This window comes from Quercus robur, chromosome 7, assembly GCF_932294415.1.
Source record: "Quercus robur chromosome 7, dhQueRobu3.1, whole genome shotgun sequence".
Classification (NCBI taxonomy): domain Eukaryota; kingdom Viridiplantae; phylum Streptophyta; class Magnoliopsida; order Fagales; family Fagaceae; genus Quercus; species Quercus robur.
In genome coordinates, this window is record NC_065540.1 from 17,580,602 (window position 1) to 17,605,203 (window position 24,602).

The following is a 24,602-nucleotide window of genomic DNA, read 5'->3' on the forward strand; positions in this document are numbered from 1 at the left end:
CTTCGTCTGGGCTTCAAGTCTCCTGGGCCCTTTTATTCCTTCGTGGTTCCCCTGCATCTGCTACTTTGGACTTAGCTTGATATTTTCCTTTTGGGCCTGACTCATTCTTTTGGGCCTCCTTCACTATGATCCTTTTTAGACCTCAACAGACATTTTCCCCAGAAGAGCTTGAGCGGGAACTCCAAAATAGGCTCTCCCTTTCTCCCCATCGCTAGACCATACTCTCTCTTACCTTTGACCCATGGCCCACCACTCCCATATTGGCTGGGTACAAGTTAGTGGTGCCTGAGCCTTGTGCATGCTCCACTTCCATGTGTGTTTATGGCTTGTTTGCTGTTCATGCGTTTGCCATGACCTGAGAGCTCGTTTGCACATTCTGCTACTCGTTCTTGACCTCTTGTGGCGTGAATGAGTCTCTAAACTTTCATTCTTATGTCTTACTTTTTTCCCGGGCTGGGCGTTGCTTGATTGTGGGTTTTTCCTTCTCTAATCCATTCCTTACCCTCTTTGCGAGTCGTTTAATACTTTTGCCATGCTATCATGTTATTCCTGCCATGCTATTATTTAACTTGTCCTTACTGGGCCTCTTTTGAGCTTGTTGTAAGCTTTCCTTTTGCTCAATTCCAGTAGCCTAGCATTATCATTGAGCTAGTACTCATGCTGTTTTGGGCTTCCTTGGCCCATTTCATCGCTTTAGGGCTTACTTGGCCCATTTCATTCTTTTAGGCATCCTCGGCCTGTTTCATCTCCTTTGGTATCCTTGGCCCATTCCAATTCTTCATTCCCATGGGCTTTTGCTAAGTCTTTTGGGCTTCCCTAGCCCAAATTACCATATCCTTTAATTTCGGGGTTTATGGGCTTTTCCACCAACCCCTTATTTACTTAATTCTTTACTTTGAGCTTCTTTGGCCCATTCTTGCTTGTTTTTTATTTCTCATAATGCTCATGGGTTTACCACTTCTCTCTTTGGGCTCATTTGGGACCGCTTGCTTTCTTTGAGGCCCTTTTGCTATTTTTTAGGCTTATGGTCCATTATTCTTGCCATTCAGGGTTAATAGTTTTTTTTTTTTTTTTTTTCTCAATTTACTAACTCTTTTCCTCCCATATTGTTGTGCTTTTTCCTGTTATGGGGCCTCCTTGCCAAAGTGGACATCAACAATGATAGAGAGCTATTATTACGAGTGGACGTCATAGGTTGAAACTCTCCTAAAAAAAAAAAAATTATCATAAGTAGACGCCATAATGTGAAATTCTCTCATAGTAGAAAAAAAAAAGTTATGGAACTTGGTATGGGTTTATTTTATCTTAATGTAATCATTGCAATGGCCTACCAATTCTATGAAACTTTGGCATGAGTCTTATGTTGAAATGTAATATTCTACTTATTTAGAAAACTTAAGGAGACAAATTTGACTTTGAAAGCTTGAACCAACTAGAATTTTCTTTTTGAAAAAGAACCAGCTAGAATTTAATTATACTCACAATTATTTTTAGAATTATTCTAAGGTACCACTTGCTTAAACGCACAAACATGCATATCCGAATTTTTTGGTTAAGACTAAGACACGTATAATGGATGGATTCGATGGAAGTAGGTATAATTTATATAAAGAATTGTTATTTTTTAAAATAATGGAGTACTTTATTATAAGAGAAACCAACTCATGTTGTGACCGTAAATTTGTGATTTACTAAATTGGTCAAGAAGTGGGGTATGATGAGAGATATATATGAGTTTGAACTTTGGAAGGTCACGTCTACAGAATCTCATTCACTAAAAAGGAAATCGATATAATAGACTAGTGCTAGCTAAGCCAAAATTCTATCTAAATTTAACCAAGAAGGCATATTCCAAAGTTTCAAAAGTATTGTGCCAAGCCATCAATATTTAGCGTTGTTTATAACTTGTTAGATCAACCACTCCAACGACGCCACGTATTTGGTGTTCCAATCCAACACCGTGGTGAATTCTAAAAGAACCCCCACACGTTACCTTAGCATTCTCATAATAATAAGTGGCGACGCGAAGCATTCTCGTTTTGTTGTTAAGAATATTTTTGTTTAAATCACGCTTTAAGAAAAGTCTCTCTCTTTCGTTCCTTTTCCTCAGCAATCTGCAAACCCTCCAAGGTAGTTTTTTAATCTCCATTTTCTTTTCTTAAATTCCTCAACTTTCCAACCTATAATTTGTTGTTGTTTTCTTCAACCATAGGATTCAATGTTGTTAGTAAGATTTAGAATAAACAACGAAACTTTTGTGGATTTGTTCGAGAGATCTGATTTTTTATGTGTTGGATGTGTCTGTTGTTCTGTTTTTTTTATTCTGTTAAGGTTTTTTTTTGTTATTTTTGGATGCTTGTTCTATGATTAGCGTCTTACGTTTGAAATGTTTTTTTTTTTTTTTTGGGTGGTTGTACCTCGTGAATGTCGTTAGGGATTTGAATCTCCAATTTCGGTTTCTTAAGGTTGTTATAAGGTTGTTTTGTTAGTTTAATTGTACTTGGAAACTTATTAGGTAAAGAAAAAAATTCATATGTAATATTCTGTGCGTACTAGAAAAGCTTGATTTTTTATTTTTACGTTTGGTTTAATACTAGATCTGCTTATGCAATTTCAAATCTGGTTCTAAGACCCGAAATTTACATATAGGTTTTGTTTTTAGGGATTGCCTTAATGTATTAGAGCTGTGTGAAGACTGAGTTTTGGGTTTTTATTTTTATTTTTTATTTATGTGTGTGATTTATTTGGTTTGTTGTGAAATTCCAAACTTGATTTTGCATCTGTTAGGTTCAACTTTTCTTTTTACAGACTTTGTTCATGATTTTTTTTTTCCCTTAAAATAAAATTTTGGAATTGTTGACCTAGTAAAATTAGTGATGTTTGCATAATTAGTAAGTAATTTACATTCCTAGTGTGCTTGACTCCAGATTATCATGCTCCATCCATTCTTATGGAAGAAGGAAGTGCCATAGACAATTAAGGAGCTTGAAAATTAAATTCTAATATATAAATATAGCTGTTTACTAATTATAAAAGCAGATAAATATGTCACCTTTAATCCCTAGCTTTGTCTTCACCAACCCAGATCTTTTTTTTTTTTTTTGTTTGGTTAATATCTTTTGGTTTTCAGGGGGTGGACTTCTATGAGAGAAGCTTTGCTCCATGTTAAAAAGATTTTTTTTTTTTGGTTTCAATTTGGGATTACTTGCTTATATTGTCCTTTGTTTTGACCTTAAACTGCAGATTTGACAACTTGATCTTCATGAATTCAAGACTTACTGAGACATCCGTGGTTTCCTGTAAATCGGGAAACAACAACAACAACCTCTTCTTCTGGATTCTTTTTTGCTTACTGCCAAAATTCTTGGGTACTCCTTTTGCATACGGAAACTTCTTGTTACTTAAGGCTATTGACAGGAGTCCTTCTGCAGTGAGGGTCTTGTAGACTTTTGGGGATAACGACCTGTAGTAGGCTAGTAGCGATCAATTTGGTTATCTGCAGGTCACATTACTTCTTCACATCTGGTAAAATGGTTTCATCACAGTTACCTGGTTTGGCCAACAACCGCATTTGCAAACCATTACTTATACCTGTGAACCCCATGGATGCTGCTGATATGGATCATGTTGAGCTGGATTTCGCTGACGTGTTTGGTCCTCTACCTGTTCAGACCCCAATAGAAGTGAATTATGGTGATTTTGGTAACCCTATTTCTGTAGAAGATGTCAGTGATCTAATTTATGATGATCCAGCTGTCATTTACAGCCGATCACACTCTCTGGTTGGTCCTTCTTCATGTGTAGGTCAATCATTGAAGCTCAGCATGCTCACTATAAATGAGACAGAGGATTTGGTGGAACTAGTTGACTCTGTGAATGGGGACACTATCAAAGAACTTCAGGAACCCTCCACCAATGACACCGTAATTGAGACACCTCTTAAAGATCTCGATGGAAATTGTATGAAGGTTGAGAGTGTAGGCATCGAAGATTTTGAGATTTTGAAGTTTGTTGGGCAGGGTGCATTTGCAAAAGTATATCAGGTGAGGAAAAAGGGTACAACAGAAATATATGCAATGAAGGTCATGCGTAAGGACAAGATTATGGAGAATAATCATGCAGAATACATGAAAGCTGAGAGAGATATTTTGACAAATGTAGATCATCCCTTCATTGTCCAGCTCAGATATTCCTTCCAAGTAATGTCTACCTTACCTTAAATTTCTGAAGTTTTATAGTTCCATATGCCTTGATTTTTCTTCTATTGTAGCTTTTTATCTAAGCATTCCATTGTATCTTTAACATGAATTGTGTCTACACAAACATGTACTAGAGAAATTTGAATCTAAATCTACTTAGCTGGTCAATTCTTCAAGATATGAGTATTTACTAAGTTATATTTCCATGCAGACCAAATATAGACTATATCTTGTGCTTGATTTTGTGAATGGGGGTCACCTTTTCTTTCAGCTCTACCACCATGGCCTTTTCAGGTACCATTGATTTCAGTACTATAGACAATTCCAGAGTGTTTAATTGGGGTTAATTAGTATTGAAGATTATCTTGTTTTATTTTTCAGGGAGGATCTTGCTCGTATATATGCTGCTGAGATTGTATCTGCAGTTGCTCACCTTCATACAAATGGCATAATGCATAGGGATCTTAAACCTGAAAATATCCTATTGGATGAAGATGGCCATGTACTAATCTCTCTCTCTCTACTGTTGCATGCTTGTGTGTTCACATGTGTGCTTTTGTGTGTTTGAGCATGCTGTCCGTGCTTCAAATGAAGAAAAATATCTGACAGTTACCCTTTCATTTATTAGGCTATGTTGACTGATTTTGGCATGGCAAAGAAATTTGACGAAAATACAAGATCTAATTCCATGTGTGGAACTTTAGAATACATGTCGCCTGAAATTATTCTTGGAAAGGGACACGATAAGGCTGCAGACTGGTGGAGTGTGGGAATCTTATTATTTGAGATGCTAACTGGCAAGGTTAGTGTTTCACTAGTGTTTATTTGTTGTGGTTGTGATTTTTATTTTGCTTCGTTTATTGTTCATTAGATGATGGATCCTTTTAGATAGTCTTTATTAGTAGAGATGTCCAATAGTACTTTTCACTCTTGAGAGTTGTGTGTGTTGAAATTGAAGATTAGTGTGTGCGCAATTCAAATTCCAGGAATAATTATTTCTAGTAAAGCTTGTTACAAGGTTACATGGATGTTTTGTAAAATCAACATTTCATACAGTGATTCTTTTTTCTCATTGGGCTTATGAAAGATATTTGGCTCTTTGTGACTAAAAAGGATACAATAGTTAAAGGTCTCATATAATTGGGTGGTATTTTTTGCCCCTCCCTGCATGCACCCACGGTTGTTGTGGGGAAGGGGTTCTTAGTGTTGTGCTAATATGCTGGAACACTTCCACCATGTCCTTGTGGGAACTTTCCTATTTTAGATAATCTTTTCATGCTGTTTTCTTTCATGTAGTACACTAGTACTATCTATCTTGTCTATTTCATAGGCTATACCGTTCCATGAGAATGCTTATCCTTTTTGGTAGCTTCTTCCAATACTCTCTTTACACATTAGTATATTATATGTGCATCAGATTGTATAGATGTATGGGATTATGATCCAACATGTCTCAGTACGGTGAAGACTGCAACTTAAATATGGATTTTATAACATGGACAATACGGTGGTTGGTTGTACAAAACTGTTAATAATTTCTTTTTTGGTTATGCTTTCTGCTTGTACAGCCTCCTTTTACTGGGAACAGAGAGAAAATCCAGCAAAAGATAGTGAAGGAAAAGATCAAGTTGCCAGCATTTTTGTCTAGTGAAGCACATTCTCTGTTGAGAGGGGTAATTATTCTTGCCCTTGACATAAGCTCTCTCATCTAATCAGCACAGTTTCTTAATTGAGAATTTCTATGCTTCCCTTAACCTTTTTTCTTCGTTTTCTCCTTATCATGGCCAAAGAGTGGGTGGATGGTGAATTCCTGGGTTAAATACCCCCCTGGTGTGTGTGCAACTTAGCACTATACCTTCCCCGCCTGCCCCCCCCTATCCATGCTAATTAATGAATATTTGCAAGTGTACATCCCAATGTTGTCTTTGTCAGCCTTGTTACTTTATACATAGAGAAGTAAAGAAAACTTGTCTATTATTTCAACCAGTATCAAGAATACAACTAAGTTCTCTTAGTTCTGAACAAGGTCGATCTTCTTGTAAATGTGTGCTTCGTTGCATAGTATAATTTTATATTTAAAGTTGTTTGTTAATTTTTTCTCTTGCAGCTTCTACAAAAAGAAGCAAGCAAGCGCCTAGGGAGTGGACCTACAGGCAGTGAGGAAATTACGCACCACAAGTGGTTCAAGCCAATTAATTGGAAGAAATTGGAGGCCCGACAAATCCAGCCGAGTTTTCGGCCTGAAGTTGCTGGGAAACAGTGTGTAGCTAACTTTGAGAAGCGATGGACTGACATGCCGGTTGTGGTTTCTCCAGCTGCCAGTCCGAATGCTAGTGGAAACGTCTTCATGGGCTTTAGTTATGTGAAACCTGCAGCCTCTTTTCTTCAGAAGGAGAGCTTCTGAAGAGCCCCAGATACCCCTAGATAGCAAGTTCTATGGGAAATACTTCCTTATGCTTTTCAAAAGATGTTTGTTCTGCGAGGAATCCGTACCATTTGCTCTTTTGTATTGTGAACATGTAACTTTATGTTTATCGTCTTTCAGCTGACATTTTACAAAATACATTAATGCAAAATAATTAGTTTTATTTTCTTTGGTTCATTACTCCCATGGCAACGGCAGTCGTTTTAACTGCATGACATGCTAAGATTAACCCACTTATGTTAACTACAAATCGTAAGGTTTTTTTCCAAGTTACTCCTTGTTCTTCATTTCCTCGTTATTTACTATGTATGAGACGCATGTTATCTCAACCTCCAATCGAGTCCTATCCTTAAACTGAGACCAGAGAAGAGAAATCATTGTAATAAATATTCCTGGATAACATTAAAATGGCTACGTGGCTAAACACAAGCCTGTGCTGACGCTACTATTGGATCTCTCAAGAAACGCATTGGTAAGGTCCTTTTTGGCACGCAAACATGGCTTCTCTACTTTGTCCTATTCCATGTACACTTAAAAATAATTCTAGGATTGCCTCTGCTTGCTTCTCACCTTTGAAGCTGGCTTCTAGAACTAATCTCTGTATCTTCACTAGCCGTTTCAAAGGGAACGCAACAAGGTGTAGTGCATTTTTTGGGAACGTCCAAGAAGTTCTGGTAGAGAACAACCTTCATCTAGATCAATTTCCTGTTTTCCAATATGGGTTTTTGCAATATCAGAGAGCTACTGAGGAATTATCCGAGATGCAGAAGTGGGGGTTCCTGGTATTTGCTGGGGTGACGTGGGTTTATTTAACTGCAAGGCCTGGTGTTCTTGTGGGTGCCATTGATGCTTATCTTCTGGCTCCTCTGCAACTGGGTTTGGATAGTTTGAGTGGAAAGAGGAACTTGAAGACTTCAGATTTTGTGATAGGAAAAAAACTGGGAGAAGGGAGTTTTGGTGTTGTTTATTCTGGTGCTGTTGTTCCAAAAAACGTAGCTGCAGAAAGGAAGGTGCAGAAGAGAGGAAGAAAAAATGACTTGGAGTTGGATGAGAGGGTCAAGGAGAAGGTCATTCTCAAAAAGGTATGTATGTTATGGCTCATGGTTTTATATTTGGGTCGATTGTTTATAATTGTGTTCTATTTGTCTTAAGTCCTTTCCAGATTCTCTGAGGTGGGCAGTGTGGATTAAGTTTGCTTGGTAAAATCTAGGATGCACAGATACTTCATTTGGGGTGTCGTATCTATGCCCTATACTCCTATTTGCCATATCATGTTATAATTTTTCAAAAATTACTCGTGTTGTTATATCATAACCGTACTTGTGTTCATGTCCATGCATCCTAGAGTAAAATGAAGGTCATTTGGATTTTTTAGGTGTAATATCATGAATTAAAAGCATCGAACTTTTTGCATTTCAGTTGATAGTGTGGTTCTGTGAAGTTGTGTTCTGATTGGTAAGGCAAATATCTTCAAAGTCTAAAATTTGTATCAGCTTCTTAGAAATAGAATTTTCTTACTGTTTTCTTGTCCATGTTAATGATTTCTCATAATCCATATTTTATAATCTTTGCCTGATATATAAATGATAAACTTTTGGTTTTTTTTTTTGATGGCAATGTGCAGGTAAAGGTTGGAATCCAAGGGGCTGAAGAATGTGGCGATTTTGAGGTGTGGTTTAACTACAGACTGTCCAGAGCAGCTCCTGAAACATGCGCTGAGTTCCTTGGAAGTTTCGTTGCCGACAAAACAAATTCACAATTCACGAAGGGTGGAAAATGGCTTGTTTGGAAATTTGAGGTGCGGTTTTGTAGCACAGATGCATTACCTGACAATTGGGACACACTGAATACTTTAAGTTTGTGATACTGAATGCATGCATGATAAATATAATTGAGATATCTTCTTTATTTTTGCTTGTTGGTTTATTTATTTTGGCCTTTGTAGGATTACTTGATCAAATATTTCTTTGTATCACATGCATGCAGATTTGTCTACAGTTCTAAATTCTATGCACAGCTATCCCCCATACTAATTTAGGGATATCCATGTGACAGGGAGATCGAGATCTTGCTGATTACATGAGGGATCGCAGCTTCCCTTTAAACTTAGAGTCTCTCATGTTTGGACGTGTCTTGCAAGGAGTGAATTCTGTTGAACGTGATGCATTGATCATCAAGCAGATAATGCGCCAAATTGTTACCTCACTGAAGAAAATCCACGATACTGGCATTGTTCATCGCGATGTAAAGCCTGCCAACTTAGTGGTGACAAAAAAGGGACAGATCAAGCTCATAGATTTTGGGGCGGCCACAGACCTTCGTATTGGCAAGAACTATGTACCCAATCGTAGCCTGCTGGATCCTGATTATTGTCCCCCTGAACTATATGTACTCCCAGAGGAAACACCAAGTCCTCCTCCGGAGCCAATTGCTGCACTTCTTTCTCCAATTCTTTGGCAGGTTACATATTTTCCGCCTTTTCTTTTTGGTGTGTGTATCTGTAGAGGAACGTGTCAAATTTTTTGTTGCTTTCAAGGAGGTATATGGAAATAGAGCTTACGAAAAATTAAGAGAAAAAAGGGTAAATGGAAATAGCAAAATAAGTAATGACAACTGGACCTGCTATTGAGTTACATATGTTTTTTTTATCTAATTCATGGGATTTATTTGTACTTACTGGGAGTCAGAAAATAATTTGATTTGTCAGTAGGCCTTATGAACTTGCTTTGACACTGCAGAGCATGTGAATGCCTGGATTTCCTTCTGCCAAATATGTTACAGTAATATTTTCCTTGAAGTGCTAAGTGGTGTTTGCAAATATTGTTGCAGCTGAACAGTCCTGATCTGTTTGATATGTATTCTGCTGGAATTGTACTCTTGCAAATGTCAATACCTGCCTTAAGGTCTACATCAGGCTTAAAGAATTTCAATTCAGAAATAAAAACAAATGGATATGACTTGAATAAATGGAGGGACTACACGCGGTTGAGGGCTGACTTTACAATTCTTGATCTTGACTCGGGTAGAGGGTGGGATCTGGCCACAAGGCTTATATCAGAGAGAGGTTTTCTCAGAAGAGGGCGTATGTCTGCTGCTGCTGCTCTAAGGCATCCTTATTTTTTGTTGGGTGGTGACCAGGCAGCTGCTGTTCTTTCAAAATTAAGCTTTACAAGGAAGTGAGCTACTTGGAGATGTGATTAAATTTTTTTCCCTCATATTCTTTCATCTTCTGCAATTTCTGGTTGAATATTTTTAAATATGATAGGACAATGCATGAACTCCCCTTATTTGATTGCAAGAAAAACTTTGGGGGACCTCCCAAAACCTATGACTTTTATGAGTAAGGGCTACTACTTGAGCTGAATATTTGCCACGTAGGCCACTTGTGCACTAAAAAAATTGTGCAAACCTGTGTACAACACTCATTTGCAAGTGCAGAACCCTAAGTGTTATCATAGTTTCCAAGAGACATATCAAATGTAGTTGTATCTGTATAGTTGTGTGCCTGTGTCTAGATTTCTGGGAGTCTTTGTGTCTGATACCTTTGTCTCAAAACACAACTTGTATCTGTATCCACAAACTGTGGTGAAAAAGATAAAATCATGACCAGAAAAATGAGTTCAAATTGTATTTTGATTACTACTCCTTTTGTTTGAGGGAGGGTGAATGATTCCTAATTGATTTAGGAATCCTGTTTTCATTAAGTATCCTATAACTCTCAATTGATTTATTGTTTACTTTTCCTGCCATACCTTTCTAGCTGTTCCAAACATAATTTTCTTGTTTCAGTTCATGACAGGAGCTGTAAGAAGATTTTTTCTAAATATTTGAAATATGGAATAAAAATATTGCATTCTATTTAATGCAGTGGCAGAAGTATCGAAGAGGCTCTATGAATGCTTCCTGGCCAATTTACGAACTTGCCATTTTTGCATATGGTGACTGAGGTACTTGAATATGCATTGCATGCTAAAGGCATCCTTATATTTTATTTGGCCCTTTGGTGTGATTGTAAGTTTGCAGCTAGTCACAGTAATTCAGATTTTTTTTGTTAAGTCCACAAAATTTCTCTCTCTTTTTTTTTCCTCCAGAGATCAAAATGTTCATTCTCAATTGTCAAATAACTCGCTCTACAAATTTCATTAGCTCCATCAATGCTGAGGATATTTCTGACTGAAGGAGGATTCAAATGGTGTGCTGAGGCCATGACCATATCATTTGACCAGATTTGGCAATAAGATTTATACCAATATCATCTTTGTATTTCTGGGAAATTCTGTAGCATACATGTAGTAGCTGAACAAACATCAGCTCTTTGTTTGGTGATATTTCGTTTTTTTTCTTAAAACATTAATTGCCACTGTTGTTAAATCTGGTCTTGAATTAAAGATATATTTTTCTTCAAAAACACTCTCTTGTTAACTCCGTATTTAGTAGTAACAATTGTAGACAAGAAGGCTTCGGTTCCTTGACTTCACATGATTATGAAGGGCTTACATTATGTTGATCTACAAATGGAAAGTCAGCTGAGTCTATGACAACTTAGAAATTATATGACAGTTCAAAATTTAATATAAACTTCAGTTATAGATCATATTTAATGAATTAGGGGCCACTAATAATCGAATATCTATTTCCCTTTTCCTTAAACTGAAATTACTCATCAAACGAAATATAAGTCCGATATATTACTTGTGTGGCAAGTAAGTGTATCCAGTGGCCAAACTCCAAAGCAATTTTGTAGAGCTTCGCTGTGTCGTGAGCCACCAATACGAAAATCCAAAAATTGATGTATGCTGCTGAGAGTTGAGAAGATGGCTCTCATGACCACATCAGCTAATAAATAATTCCGAAAACAGGTTCATAGCCTTATAATAATCTTGATGTATAGGATCTTTGGTAGTTAAGGCAAGAAAGCAAATCTATTCAGACCCATTTTGAACTCTTAGCCAGCATCTTGAGGCCACCTGCCACCCTCAAGGAAGTCCTTTGAGATTATTTGGCGTGTATGAGATGGGATGACTACACATGTCTGGGATTATATTCAGGTGCTCAAAGAACTCTAGAAACCCATGTTAGCCAAAAAAGAAGAAAACATACTTTGTTAACAACTCAATTTGGATAGCTAACAATCTTCACTAGTGCGCAAAAGAGAGAGGTTCCCATCAAGGAATTTTGATGGTTAAATATTTAAAACTTATGACATAATTGGAATGAACTTCACAATACATAACTTTTATGATGCTAAGAATATGGTATACAATTTCATATTATTAAGCCATGTTCAGTCATTCAGACTATCTAGTATGAATAGTTAAGGGAGAAAGGATAGTAATTCTGATAGCTTGTAGTCTGAGATGGCACGACTGGTGGCAGAGCCATAGTAATGCGATAACTATGCTGCAGACAATGCCATTGATTTAACAGAAAATGAAGAATGACGCAAGCAATTCTTATTCTTATATATTTTTTCTCCCTATTTGTACAATGTTTTCAAAATTCAAGTCCATATTCATGTCATTGCGTTTACATACTGATTGATATCACTGTAATCAATCTGTTTTCTTTTCCCACCATATTTGGGCCTTATCTTTTTCATGTTTAAATTTACAGATCATCATGGTAGACGGATGTCTCCAATGCATGCTTCTTCTTGCAACCCCAACGGCATTTCCAAGAACACAGTGAGTTGAACTTCGAAAGTCTTACAGACTGAACGGATATGATATTTGATGTTGAAGGATATTTTGATAGGACAATTGCATACCCATCATCCATGTAGTCTGTCCCTTCAGGGAAAAGCTGCCACAAAAGACTCCCAGCCCCACTCCCTCCATTCTTTGTAGAGTTCAAGATGGTCTGATACACTGTGCTGAGAAGGGTGTTCCGAAATGACACATTGTAGCCAGGGTCCTTTGTAGATACACCAAATTCAGCAAACACAACAGGCATCCCGAGATATTTCTCAGCATCTTCTATGTGGGCTTCCATCCATGACTTTGTGAATTGCAGATGGGCATCAGTTATTGTTTGTGACACCCTTCATCAATAATGTATTACTCAATCAGAAGTTATCATAAACATGTCTATAATAAGGGGGAAAGGTTGATCAATGAATGTAAATTAGCTGCAAAGCAAATGATGATGTATAGGGACACACATCAGGTATCTTCATTAAATTTCATGTCCACATGACCATGCATGTACCTGATGACAGACTGTGTATAGGCATATAACGGGAGAATCAAATGTTTATCAATCATGGTTGCAAGTCTTTATTTTTGAAGGGAGAATTTTTGATGGGTGAGTACTCACCATGAGTCTGCATAAATGTGAACAGAAGCGAAATCAACACCAAGAACCTGATGGTTCCTGACAAAGTCAGTTCCGACTTCTTGAGCATATGTATTTGGGTTGAACTGAACTCTGTTAGGTGTTGAAGGACCATAAAATCCTTCCAATCCAATCTCCACCAAGTGTTTTGGATCAATGCTTTTCACATAGACCGCCATTTCTCCTATCCATTCCTAGAAAACAATGAAATTCAATCACTTTAAGAGGGAATGAAGAGAATCATTCTTTTCCAATAAAAAAAAAAAAAAAAGAGAATCATTCTTTAAAGGGTGCCAAGAATACAATACCAAGTTGTAAAACAAACCTGAAGTTTGTTACCAGAGGGATCTGAGGTGCATCGAGGCTCATTCATCAATTCCCAAGCAAAAATTGTGGGGTCATCCTTGTAAGTTATACTTGTGAGTGTATTGACTCTATTAAGTACTGTCTGCATTGTCAAATCATTAATAAAGGGGAAAAAAATTGAATTTGAAATGTGAAAGAGATTAATGTGTAATCCCCAAGGATGAAGACTTCATGTGGCAGATTTTATTGGCAACACATTTATCTCATGCTCATTTTTCAAGTTTGATATCCAAGTTCAACAAAGATAAGAAGGTTATCATAGTAGAAGAACTAGCCTTAACATGCGCCTTGTAGTAGCCCCTGAGTGTTGGATCAGAAAAGAAGTCATCGTCCGAAGTTAAATTCAGGCCAGCAGCTTTTCCCCATTTTACATATTGTGCTTTGCCACCGTATGCATCCCAGTTGTTAGTTAGTGACATTATGAGCCTGATCTTGTATTTCTTTGCTTCACTCACCACAAAATCCAAGGCCTGTAACCCAAGACAGGGAATCACAGTACATGTCACTTCAACACTAATATCACATAATCAATGAAGCAAGAAGGCCTAAATGAGTTCGGCACCAACTTTAAGGAAATAAAATTTTTGTTTAATTTCTCAAAGGACAAGCAGACACAGCTGCTTGTTGCTGCACCTTCACATGCTCTATTTTTTTACAATAAAAAGACCATTAGGAGCCACTTTCCACTGAGGCTGCTGCAGAATAAGACCAAAACCATCTAAACACAAATGTTACTCAATGCTAATGGAGATTCTAAAAAGTTGATGTTGTTATGCAAAAAGAACTAAACTTCAAAAGCATGAGATCACAGAAACAATTGAGACTTTAAAGTACCTTGAAAACTTCTTCGTCGTAAACTGATGGAGATTTCTGAAGAGCTCGCCATTGTCCATCATTAAATGCCCAAGTCCTGCAAACTGTTAGACCCGCTGAAGATGCTTGCTTGAACAGGTCTGAGACCTTTCCTCTTGTGGATTGATCCGCCGCAAATACCATCAACCAGTAAGTGTTAAATCCATTTACATAGAAAGGTTGGTCATTAACAACAAATTGGTTCCCTTTCTTCTGCACCATTAGCCATGGATCATCTTCCATGGCTCCCAGCTCATCAGTCCTCCTAAACAAATTAGTTAAAACATTCGATGAACTCCTTTTCATCAATAATTAATTAATAAATAAAATATTAAATTTAAAATCCATTATCAAACATAAATACACATGCATGCAAAAAAGATGTGTATAATTAATGCACCAATATGTTTCATGTGTCCTTGTTATCATACGCAAGTTAACTAAAAAAAAAGGATTCATGGGTTTAAATCTCCTAGTCAGCATCTTGAGCACCCCCATGTAATTTCATGGTGTGTGTGAAAAAGAACTACACACATCTAGAGGAATAATTAGGTGCTTGATGAACCTAGACACTCACTATAGCAAAAAATAAAAAAGTTGTGTTGGGTATATACCCATGAGTTCTGCTAGAGTACGCTAATTCATTTTCATCTTCCTCCACCATGGTTTCCAATTGCTCATCTCCGCTGGAATCAGCCACCGTGGAACTTGAAACTTGAATAAGAATCATAAAAATGGTCACCAAAGAAAAAAATTTTAGCCCAACATTTCTCATCTGGGTATCCATGGTTTTGATTAAAAAAGCCACATTATGCCCATTTCATGGACCACACATTTATAAGTATCAATGTCTAAGGTGTCTTCTTTGTAAGCCACTTTATTACAAAAGTGAAGTAGTCAAGAAGGGATAAAGTTCCTAGCTTTGAAGCCAAGAAAATTTGCTTCCTTTGATCTAACCATTATCTTCTCTTCACTTTCAGCAATGGCCTACTGACATACAAATTGAAGGGTAGAAGTAAAGTTGCAAATACATCACTCCTAAGGTACGTTCCAGTGGGTCCTAGGAAAAAACCAGAATCCGTAAGAAAATGGCATTGGAATAGACATGCCCGAGGATTTTAGCAAATAAAACAAAACAAACATTGCCAATGCTAGCAATTTTCATATCCTGGGTGTGTGTGTTTTTTGGGACTATCTGTTACTATCTATTTTAGTTCACATTTCTCATCATAGCATAGGACTCTCGTGGTTTAACTGTAGTATCTTTTGTAATGGTGGTATATAAACCAATGTCCCACAACATGTGAGATCTATAGGTGTGTGTGGTTGCCACCTGTGAGAGTGAGACATCGGTTACATGCAGATATTGCAGATGTATAAGATAAGTCTGTATATACAGGGAAAGAAAGATAGAGATTGTTTACCTGAGAGAGCCGAATAAAGCGAAACAACTAAAGAAATGTCGGTGGTCACTCTGCGCAGGTGACCAGTGTGCTTTAAGTTTTGTGTATGGAAGGGTATTTTATAGATCAATTTTGCATTTTGTTTCAAAACTAGTACGAGGATTCAATCCATTTATGCATAAGGGATTTGTGAGAAATGAGAATAGAAGATTTTTCTATCTATCATTGACAAGTAATATTATTTATTGATATATATATATATATATATATACTAGGTTGGGTTTTTGAGAATTGCAATTGGTGGGTTTGTGGGTTGTTGGAAGTGGTTGCGGCCGAAAATGGGAGGAGAAAGGTTTCAATGTTTCAGGCTACATGAAAGAGGAGGTGAAAAAAAAATTGAAAGAGATGGAGGAGAGAGACGTGTTACCGTTTTGATCTGCACAGTACATGGGCTCCATTGCTTTGTCAAAATTTTGAGTTAAGCTCACCCAGATTTGAAACCAAACAAAAATAAGATAGAGTTAAGGAAAAAGTAGAGATCGAGATATTAGTCATGAAAACTGAGTTTGAATGATGAGAAATGAGAATAGGGATGGCAATTTTTCCATGACCCGCTTAATCCGCCCCACTCCGTTTTGTTCCGCGCGAGTTTTTCCTATCTCTCAAAGGTGGTAGGGTGGAGATGAGACAAGATTTTATTCCTGCATCACGGGACATGATGGGATGTGTTTAGGCTTTTTAGACCCACCTCATCTTGTCCCTTCCCGTCCCGTCTTGCCCCATGTTACTAAGGGTTATAATTGTAAATTTTTCATACCCTAAAACCTTACTATTTAAACAAATATATTGATATTAGTTTATTTTATTCTACCAAATGTGGTTCTCTGTCTTTATTTTGTTATGTATTATATATTATGAGTTTTTTTTTTTTTTTTTTTTTAAATTTTTAATTTTTTTATGATTGTCTTGTTAAACACTTGGATATATTATTCAATTTTTCTAAAAATTGATTTGATTTGATGGGATAAATTTAGTTGTAATTTCAAGTATAATTTTTATTAATGAAATAGATTTCATTAAAAAAATGGTACTAATTGTTGGGCAAATTAATAAAAAAAATAGAGTTTTACCGGGTGGGACGGGGCTTCGCGGGGCCTCTAGGGGTGGGGATGGGGCAAGGAAATTTTATCAGTCATGCGAAGCGGGGTAGGGATGGGACAAGACAAAATCTTACAGGGCGGGGGCGAAAACCCCACCCTTTGGACCCGCCCCGCCCCGCCCCGCCCCATTGCTATTCCTAAATGAGAATTGAGTTTTGAGTTAAGAGTAAACCAAACTGCCCGTAGTTGAAGGTGATTCTACACAGGTAATCCAAGCAGTCCAAGGTGGGAATCCATGCCAATCCTTCTATGGCCATATTGTGGATGACATACTCCCTTATCTAGTCAACTACAGAGTTTTACTTTCTGCCATGGGCAAAAATGGCCCATTACCATCAATTTTCAAAATAATTTGCCCAGAAACACTGTTTCCAAACTATATAGCAATATACCACTTTTTTAGGTACTCGAGCATGCCAAGCTCAAGTACCATGTTTTTTTAATCCACTATTGCCCCATATTCAAGGAGCCCTATAGTGGCGTTTTTAAGCCTTATAGTGACGTTTTCGGACCCTATAGCGGCGTTTTTAAGCCCCCATACCAGATTAAGGGGCCCTATAGTGACATTTTCAGGCCCTATAGCGGCGTTTTGCTGCAAAATTTTTTTCATAAGTCCCCATAACAGGTTCAAGGGGCCCTATAGTGGCGTTTTTAAGCTCTATAGTGACGTTTTTGGGCCCTATAGCGGCGTTTTCCTGCAAAATTTTTTTATAAGTCCCCATAACAGGTTCAAGGGGCCCTATAGTGGCGTTTTTTGGCCCTAAAACGTCACTATAGGGATTAAAAACGCCACTATAGGGCTCCTTGAATATGGGGCGATAGTGGATTAAAAAAACATGGTACTCGAGCTTGCCAAGCTCGAGTACCTAAAAAAGTGGTATATTGCTATATAGTTTAGAAACAGTGTTTCTGGGCAAATTATTTTGAAAATTGATGGTAATGGGCCATTTTTGCCTTCTGCCATGTGAAATGAAACAGTAATAGAGTGGCCAGCTTTGGCTAAAAAATCTTGGGTTGGGTTAGACTTTCAGGTGTGGGTTGAAGACTTACCAGGAGATATCCTCCCTCTTGCTATGTCGGATGTTCATTAAGTTTTTAATTGTGTTCAATAAAAGCCCAGTCTGGAGTTCCAGTCTAGTTTCTCAAAAAAAAAAAAAAAAAAAAACCTTGATTGTGAATTATAATATTGAAATAAAATTTAAAATCTATTTTAGGAAATATTTTACTTATACAATTATATTTCCTCAAAAAAAATATTTTTTAAATTTGAGTGAGAGATAAGTTATTTTTGGATGATTTTTTATTTTCATAATTGTTATGTATATGAAAAGTTTATTTATTTCGGAATATATTAATTTTAAAAATTATTACATCTACTATAGAATAGTTATTACAATCCTTTTGAAAAGGTATTAATTATTCCTCATTTTAATTTTTTTAGAAAGAATTATTCCTCATTTTAAAGAATAACTATTCATAAGAAATGATTATTATTTGTAATAAAAATATAACTAAACTATTGAGTAGCCAAATCATAAAAACAACTATTACATATAGTATTTATTACATAGTATTTATTACAGTCTACCAAAAATGCTCTTAATCATTTACCAAGTATGGCAAATACCCAGCAGAAGAGGTTTTCAAGAGAACTACGCCTTTTGTAGTTTGTTTTTTTTTGGGCTGCTTTTGTTTCTATCATTTGGGCAGGGCTACAGATCAAACTCGGCAGAAAATTAATTGGTTTATTGGTCAAGTAAGCATGCATATTTTGGTAATTTGGATCAATGCCCTGTGCAATTTATATTTTTAATTAGCATTTCTCTTCCTTACCCATTTTAAATAATTTCCATTATGTCGGACTCTGAAACCTTGAATTTGTACAAGTATTTGTCTTTTTATTTTGTTTTAATGGGGTTTGGAACATGAATCTTCGTTAGAACCCCAACAAAGATTTCATCTTTTTTTTTTTTTTTTTTTGGTGAACCAGAAATTATATTGAGAGAAAGAAACAAACTACAAGACCTTACTGGACTCCTCCAAATTAAATGGTTGTGCATTGTAGCAAGAAGCTAAAAAAAAAAAAAAAAAATTATTAAACTTCTCTCTCTTCTCTCATTAAAATATTTTCTCTTTTCTTTCTTACTCTCTCTCTCTAGCTTCTCTTCTTTTCTTTCTTCTTTTTTCCTTCTCATTTTTTTTTTCTCTCTAGGCGTCTAGTGCCTCCCTCATCTCCTCCTTGTTTCGTTGGCCAACTCGCCTACCGTCGAGATCCCATCTCCCCAAGCCCCATCGCCAATCTGTTCTATTGGATCTTGATCTGACGGACCGAAGAAGAACAAAGAACCCACGGTAGCTTGATTTTTGGGTTTGTCTTCGGTTTGTGCTGGGTTTCCGCTGACCCAACTCGTCGACCCACGTTGAGACCATCCTCCTCACCAAAGCCTAGCTCTGTGATTGGTGATTTTTGAATTTGTTTGTGATTGGTGATTTTTTATTTTCTTTGTGGTTGGTGATTTTGTTTGGACTGAGTTGAGGAAAAAGATTGGGGAATTGGGTTGGTGTTTTTTTTTTTTTTTTTGAGTTTTTTGTGTTTTGTGTGTGTGTGTGTGTGTTTTATTTATTTATTTATTTTTCCTGTTGTGGCTGATGGTGGAGGTGGTTGTGGTTGGTTTTTGCTGTGGATATTTTTATTATTATTATTCTAATGAGTTATTTGTATTATTTTAATCAAATAGTTAAAAATATAAATTTATTGATGTTGGATGTGAAAATTTAAAATAGATAAAATAACTTTTGTGAGTGTCAAATAGTTAAATTTTGCTAAAAGGTAAGCTGTTGCATTGGCATTGCACAGCCTAGCGCCCACTTTACAAAACACTTACCAGAAACAAACAGTGAACATATTCCACAAATCAGAGCACAAGGACCTGAGTCTGATTCCAATGCACACATTGACATGAGCGAAAGAAAGGGCCCTTCCGAAGAAAACGGCTTGAAGAATTTGATTTTGTTTTTATGGGGATGCTTTTAATCCTTCTTTTAGTGGATGCCACGTACTTGTAGCCGTTTAGTGAAAATAAAATGGCTAGGGTCTTTTTTCTTCTTCGTCACGGTCTAGACATGCGTCTTGCTATTACTGGACAGCTTCTGGTAGGCTTTTGTTGGAATACTTTCATAAAAATTATATTTTGATTAATCTATTAAGTTAAGAAAAAAACATGACTTCTCATCGAAGGCATAAGCACAACAGTTTGATGCTATTAAATTCAAAGTTAAATTTAGTAAAAATATGTTTTTAATTAATATCATAACCTGCCTATGAAGAGTTGGCTCAAGTCAATAAGTGCAGTGCATTAGTGACTTTAAAAGCCATATGTTATGCATCAATTTTAAATTTAAACTTTTTTTTTTCTTTTTGAGAAGCAAAAACTTCTCAAATTTATAGATTTATTAGTTTCATAAATTTATGTAATTTCAAAATAATAGTTAAAGCATTATGAATTAGTAAAGTGGGATATTTTCATTTCATGATGTATTTGTCTTTGTTATTTTGTTCAATTTGTGGGACATTTGACTACCGCCAGTTCCAGGTGAGATGGTACCCGGTTTGTAAAGAAACCTTTCACTCGGGGATTCAAGCCCCCGCATTTACCTAGCAAAAAAAAAAAAATTTTGGGACATTTGACCTTGTTATTTTAAGCATTCACATCCGGTTTCTACAAAAAATTCTCAACTGGTAAAGTCTCTTATGGTTGTATAAGAGATCTGGGGTTCAATCCCCGCCTACACCAAAAATTGATTGGTATTTTGGTCTGATGATAAAGAGTTATTATCAGGAATGGACGCCATATGTTGAAACTCTCTCCAAAAAAAAAAAAAAACAACCGGTTTCTACAAAAAATTCTATTTTACTATCTTAAAAACTATTTTATTATTTATATCATACCATTTTACAACACACTCAATATTTCAATTTTTATTTTCTCATACAATACATTAAAATAGTATATATACGCAATAAAATATATAACCCAAAAGTGATTGAGAGAGAGAGAAAAGTGATTCAGGGAGAGAGAGAGAGAGAGAGAGAGAGAGAGAGAGGAAAAATTAATAAAATATAAAATTTAAGTTTTATAAGTTGCTATAATACCGTCTTATATGTAAGACGATACTATAGCATATATGACAGTAATGTAGCACTGTTGCAAATTTTTTTACAATTAACAGTACAAATAAAATATATCTTTTGCACTTTAAGGATAAAATATCTTGACATATGCAATATACAAGTGCAAGTGTGAATGTTTATGATGCATTTGTCTTTGTTTTTTGTGATTTGTCTTTTAATCTTTTTAACTAAAAAATAGTATCTAGAAAATAGTTAAATATAGTGCATTAAATATTTAACCCGTACACACGGTTGGTCCATTGTGGGGCTATCCAATTTTTTATTAACTACCAACGGTCGTTGCGCACATCCTTTTCGTAACTTTTCTTTTCTTTACTTTTCTTTTTCTGACTACTTTGTTCACCAAGCTCAATTTACAATCGTTTGTTGCCCCCACCCCCACCATTAACAAATTAACAAGTAGTCAAACACTATAGTAACACCCTTGTTATTTATTTATTTTTTTGGAGAAGAAACACCCTTGTTATTTATTCCCTACTCTCTGACTCTTTTTATATAACTAGTCAGGGCTAGCACGTGCCATGGAAAAAAAAAGAAAAAAAAAGTAGTGATTAAGATTTATTCTAAATTTTATTTGTATCACAAAATAGAGATTTACATTAATCAAAAGAGACATTAATTTTAATAATTTTGATAATTATGTCATAAAAAGTTAATCTCATTCATATAAGACCGTGATGGATCCCAATTCAATATTTTATTATTTTATTTTGACCTATAACTTACATTTCATTAGTTGTGAATATATTGTAATAACAACAATATATAACGACATTTTTCGTTGTGCTAGATCTCGGTATGATATTTTATTATTTTATTTTAATTTATTTGGACCCATAAGGAATTGACACATGCGTCACAACATTTTCACAATATCTCTATGTATACATTGTACTTAATTACAATATAAATTTATATTGTAGACACAAAAAAATTGTCAAATTTTGTACACATTTACAAATTTGTCCAATATTTATCATTTTTTTTGCAAATGTGTATAATATTAACCACTTTTGTGTATTTACAATGTAAACTTGCAATGCAAGTACAAAGTAAACATATAAAGATCTTAAAAAAACAAAAAACAAAAAACAAAAACAAAGTTCAAACCAATTGGCATACTTGAAGAAAAAAAAAAAAAAAGAGAAAGAAAACAAAAAGTGCACCTCACTAATTGAATAACCCAATAAAACACTATTCATGAGCCTTTGGCTCCTTTTATATAATTAATAGATATGCCAGCTTATATAAATATTTAAAAGGAAAAAAAAAAAAAAAAAACACAAACTGATAACTGGAAAAAAAAACTTTAGGCACTGTAGAAATTAATGTTAAAATGTTGTAGACTTAACATTTTTTTATTTGATCTATAAAAAACTGAGATCTCAACAATTGTGAAAATATTGTGATAACAATAAGTGTTGTAACATTTTCTCGAAACATTTATTTTTAGTTGTGGTTGGTCATAGTCTCATATTTTATTATTTTATTTCGACTTGTAAGAAATGGACACGTCAATAATTGTGAAAATATTGTAAAATTTGTTGTGTCAATATAACAATATATATATACCAGCTTACATAAATATTTAAAAGAAAAAAAAACACAAACTGATTACTGGAAAAAAAAAAAAATTAGGCACTGTATCTATCATGTCAGTTGAATAAACCAAAAGCACTGCACAATAAGTGTTGTAATATATTCTCAAAACATTTATTTTTAGTTGTGGTTGGTCACAGTCTCATATTTTATTATTTTATTTCGACTTGTAAGAAATTGACACGTCAATAATTGTGAAAATATTGTGAAATTTGTTGTGTTAGTATAACAATAAATATACTAGCTTACATAAATATTTAAAAGGAAAAAAAAACATAAATTGATTACTAAAAAAAAAAAAAAACTTTAGGCATTGTAACTATAGTGCCAGAATTTTTTTTTTTGAATAAAGCAAAATCACTGCATAATAAGTGTTGTAACATTTTCTCAAAATATTTATTTTTAGTTGTGGTTGGTTACAGTCTCATATTTTATTATTTTATTTCGACTTGTAAAAAATTGACACGTCAATAATTGTAAAAATATTGTGAAATTTGTTGTGTCAGTATAAAAATATATATACCAGCTTACATAAATATATATATTTTTTTAAAAAAACACAAACCAATTAATAAAAAAAAAAAAAAAAAAAAAAAAAAACCTACAGTGCCAGTTAACTAAACCAAAAGCATTGTAGCTACTGTACATATGCGCATTCGCGATACAGTAAAAGCACTACACAATAAGTGTTACACAATAAGTGTTGTAACATTTTCTCAAAAAATTTATTTTTAATTGCAGTTGGTCATAATCTCATATTTTATTTCGACTTGTAAGAAATTGACATGTTAATAATTGTGAAAATATTGTGAAATTTGTTGTGTCAGTATAACAATATATATACCAGCTTACATAAATATTTAAAAGAAAAAAAAAACACAAACAATTATTGAAAAAAAAAAAAAAAACTTTAGGCACTATAGCTATAGTGCCGATCAATAATTGTGAAAATATTGTGGCGTCAGTATAACAATATATATACCAGCTTACATAAATATTTAAAAAAAAAAAAAAAAAACTTTAGGGACTGTAACTCTAGTGTCGGTCAACTAAACCAAAAGCATGGTATATAAAAAAGAAAGAAAAGACAAAAAAACAAAAAGCAAAAAAGAAAAAAGAAAAAAAGAGGACTCACGAAACCTAAGCACTGTTGCCGCTACAGTGCTTGCACAGTGCAAACACATTGAGTGCATAGTGCCGAAGCACTGTAGCGGCATAGCCGCTTTTTATATAAAGATATATACACACACATGAAAAACGTAATTTAATCTTTTAATTACATAATTTAAATATTTTTTATATATAAGTGAATAAGATGTTATTAAAAAAAAATTGTATACCTCCATTCTATGGAGCCTGTGTAATATGTTACATTAAGTTTAAATTATTATATATATATATATAATTTTAAAATTGCAGCATTTTTTTTTTCTTTCCAAATATAAATATTTTGTTAGAGAGATAATTACAATATTCTGCTAATCCATAGTTCGAACCTTTTCCTCCCAATCCCCCAAGCATTTTGTGTATGGAGAAGTGTCAATTTAACTACAAGATCTTTGGTTCCAAATATAAATATAATGCCTAAATTGTTGAAACTTTAATTTTAAGGTAATATTTTGAATATCTATAATTTTTATTGCTTTTTTAGGGTACATATCTTTACTTTCTAATGGTTATTTTTTTGTATTTTTTAGCCAAAAATTAAAAAGCTTGACCAAAATAGAATAAAATTTCATACTTTTCAACCCAAAAATTAAGAAAAAGAAATGAAAATGAAAATAAACAGACAATCTACAAAAAGAATCAATTTAAGGTCCAATTACTTTAAAATAGACCAAATTCAACCAAAGTGGATTAAGAAGGACAGAATGGACCGAATATGACCAAAGTGGATTAAAAAGGACTGAAATGAACCAAATGGATTGAATAGGACTAAGAAGGACCAAATGGACCGAAGTGGATAAAAAAAGACCTAAATGAACCGAAACAAACCTTATGAACCAAAATGCTACGTTGATGTGGCTCGAAAGAAGCGTAACAACAATAAATATTACATTTTAGTGTTTAAAT

At 34.8% G+C, this 24,602-nt stretch overlaps 3 protein-coding genes across 11 annotated transcripts; 2 read left to right on the top strand and 1 right to left on the bottom strand.

Moving 5' to 3' along the window:
- Positions 1-1,941: 1,941 nt before the first annotated feature.
- LOC126692569 (serine/threonine-protein kinase AtPK1/AtPK6-like) lies at positions 1,942-6,787 on the top strand. Of its 3 annotated transcripts, XM_050388215.1 has the most exons (8): positions 1,942-2,130; positions 3,244-3,693; positions 3,805-4,199; positions 4,411-4,493; positions 4,581-4,701; positions 4,828-5,001; positions 5,768-5,872; positions 6,307-6,787. In XM_050388215.1, the coding sequence occupies exons 2-8, from the start codon at positions 3,531-3,533 to the stop codon at positions 6,601-6,603; spliced, it is 1,338 nt and encodes a 445-aa protein (XP_050244172.1). In that variant the 5' UTR covers positions 1,942-2,130; positions 3,244-3,530; the 3' UTR covers positions 6,604-6,787. The 3 variants fall into 3 exon arrangements, with proteins under 3 accessions (XP_050244172.1, XP_050244170.1, XP_050244171.1); XM_050388213.1 differs by having other exon boundaries at positions 1,943-2,130; positions 3,244-4,199; XM_050388214.1 differs by lacking the exon at positions 1,942-2,130 and having other exon boundaries at positions 3,238-4,199.
- A 194-nt stretch (positions 6,788-6,981) lies between these two features.
- On the top strand, positions 6,982-12,381 carry LOC126692568 (serine/threonine-protein kinase STN8, chloroplastic). Of its 4 annotated transcripts, none has more exons than XM_050388211.1 (6): positions 6,982-7,706; positions 8,249-8,422; positions 8,680-9,084; positions 9,454-9,800; positions 10,493-10,571; positions 12,238-12,381. In XM_050388211.1, exons 1-5 carry the CDS (start codon positions 7,122-7,124, stop codon positions 10,518-10,520), a joined length of 1,539 nt encoding a protein of 512 aa, XP_050244168.1. In that variant the 5' UTR covers positions 6,982-7,121; the 3' UTR covers positions 10,521-10,571; positions 12,238-12,381. The 4 variants fall into 4 exon arrangements, with proteins under 4 accessions (XP_050244168.1, XP_050244167.1, XP_050244169.1 ...); XM_050388210.1 differs by lacking the exon at positions 12,238-12,381 and adding an exon at positions 10,771-11,032; XM_050388212.1 differs by lacking the exon at positions 12,238-12,381 and adding an exon at positions 10,771-11,032 and having other exon boundaries at positions 6,983-7,706; positions 9,454-9,817.
- Positions 12,063-16,167, bottom strand: LOC126692570 (mannan endo-1,4-beta-mannosidase 6). 4 transcript variants are annotated; one of them, XM_050388217.1, is made up of 7 exons: positions 16,006-16,167; positions 14,790-14,889; positions 14,158-14,440; positions 13,599-13,793; positions 13,283-13,405; positions 12,940-13,151; positions 12,063-12,664 (listed from the first exon to the last, which is right to left on the bottom strand). In XM_050388217.1, the coding sequence occupies exons 1-7, from the start codon at positions 16,034-16,036 to the stop codon at positions 12,232-12,234; spliced, it is 1,377 nt and encodes a 458-aa protein (XP_050244174.1). In that variant the 5' UTR covers positions 16,037-16,167; the 3' UTR covers positions 12,063-12,231. The 4 variants fall into 4 exon arrangements, with proteins under 4 accessions (XP_050244174.1, XP_050244175.1, XP_050244176.1 ...); XM_050388218.1 differs by having other exon boundaries at positions 15,600-16,159; XM_050388219.1 differs by lacking the exon at positions 14,790-14,889 and having other exon boundaries at positions 15,600-16,159.
- Positions 16,168-24,602: the final 8,435 nt, after the last annotated feature.

Excerpts from the sequence above, each read along its gene's own strand:
- LOC126692568 (XM_050388211.1), top strand. The coding sequence starts at position 7,122 with ATGGCTTCTCTACTTTGTCCTATTCCATGTACACTTAAAAATAATTCT. Across the intron at positions 7,707-8,248 it reads AGAAGGTCATTCTCAAAAAG|GTAAAGGTTGGAATCCAAGG; the intron begins GTATGTATGTTA and ends GGCAATGTGCAG. Across the intron at positions 8,423-8,679 it reads GGCTTGTTTGGAAATTTGAG|GGAGATCGAGATCTTGCTGA; the intron begins GTGCGGTTTTGT and ends TCCATGTGACAG.
- LOC126692569 (XM_050388213.1), top strand. The coding sequence starts at position 3,531 with ATGGTTTCATCACAGTTACCTGGTTTGGCCAACAACCGCATTTGCAAA. Across the intron at positions 4,200-4,410 it reads AGCTCAGATATTCCTTCCAA|ACCAAATATAGACTATATCT; the intron begins GTAATGTCTACC and ends ATTTCCATGCAG. Across the intron at positions 4,702-4,827 it reads TATTGGATGAAGATGGCCAT|GCTATGTTGACTGATTTTGG; the intron begins GTACTAATCTCT and ends TTCATTTATTAG.
- LOC126692570 (XM_050388216.1), bottom strand. The coding sequence starts at position 14,962 with ATGGATACCCAGATGAGAAATGTTGGGCTAAAATTTTTTTCTTTGGTG. Across the intron at positions 14,441-14,789 it reads TACTCTAGCAGAACTCATGG|GAGGACTGATGAGCTGGGAG; the intron begins GTATATACCCAA and ends TAATTTGTTTAG. Across the intron at positions 13,794-14,157 it reads ACGACGAAGAAGTTTTCAAG|GCCTTGGATTTTGTGGTGAG; the intron begins GTACTTTAAAGT and ends CTTGGGTTACAG.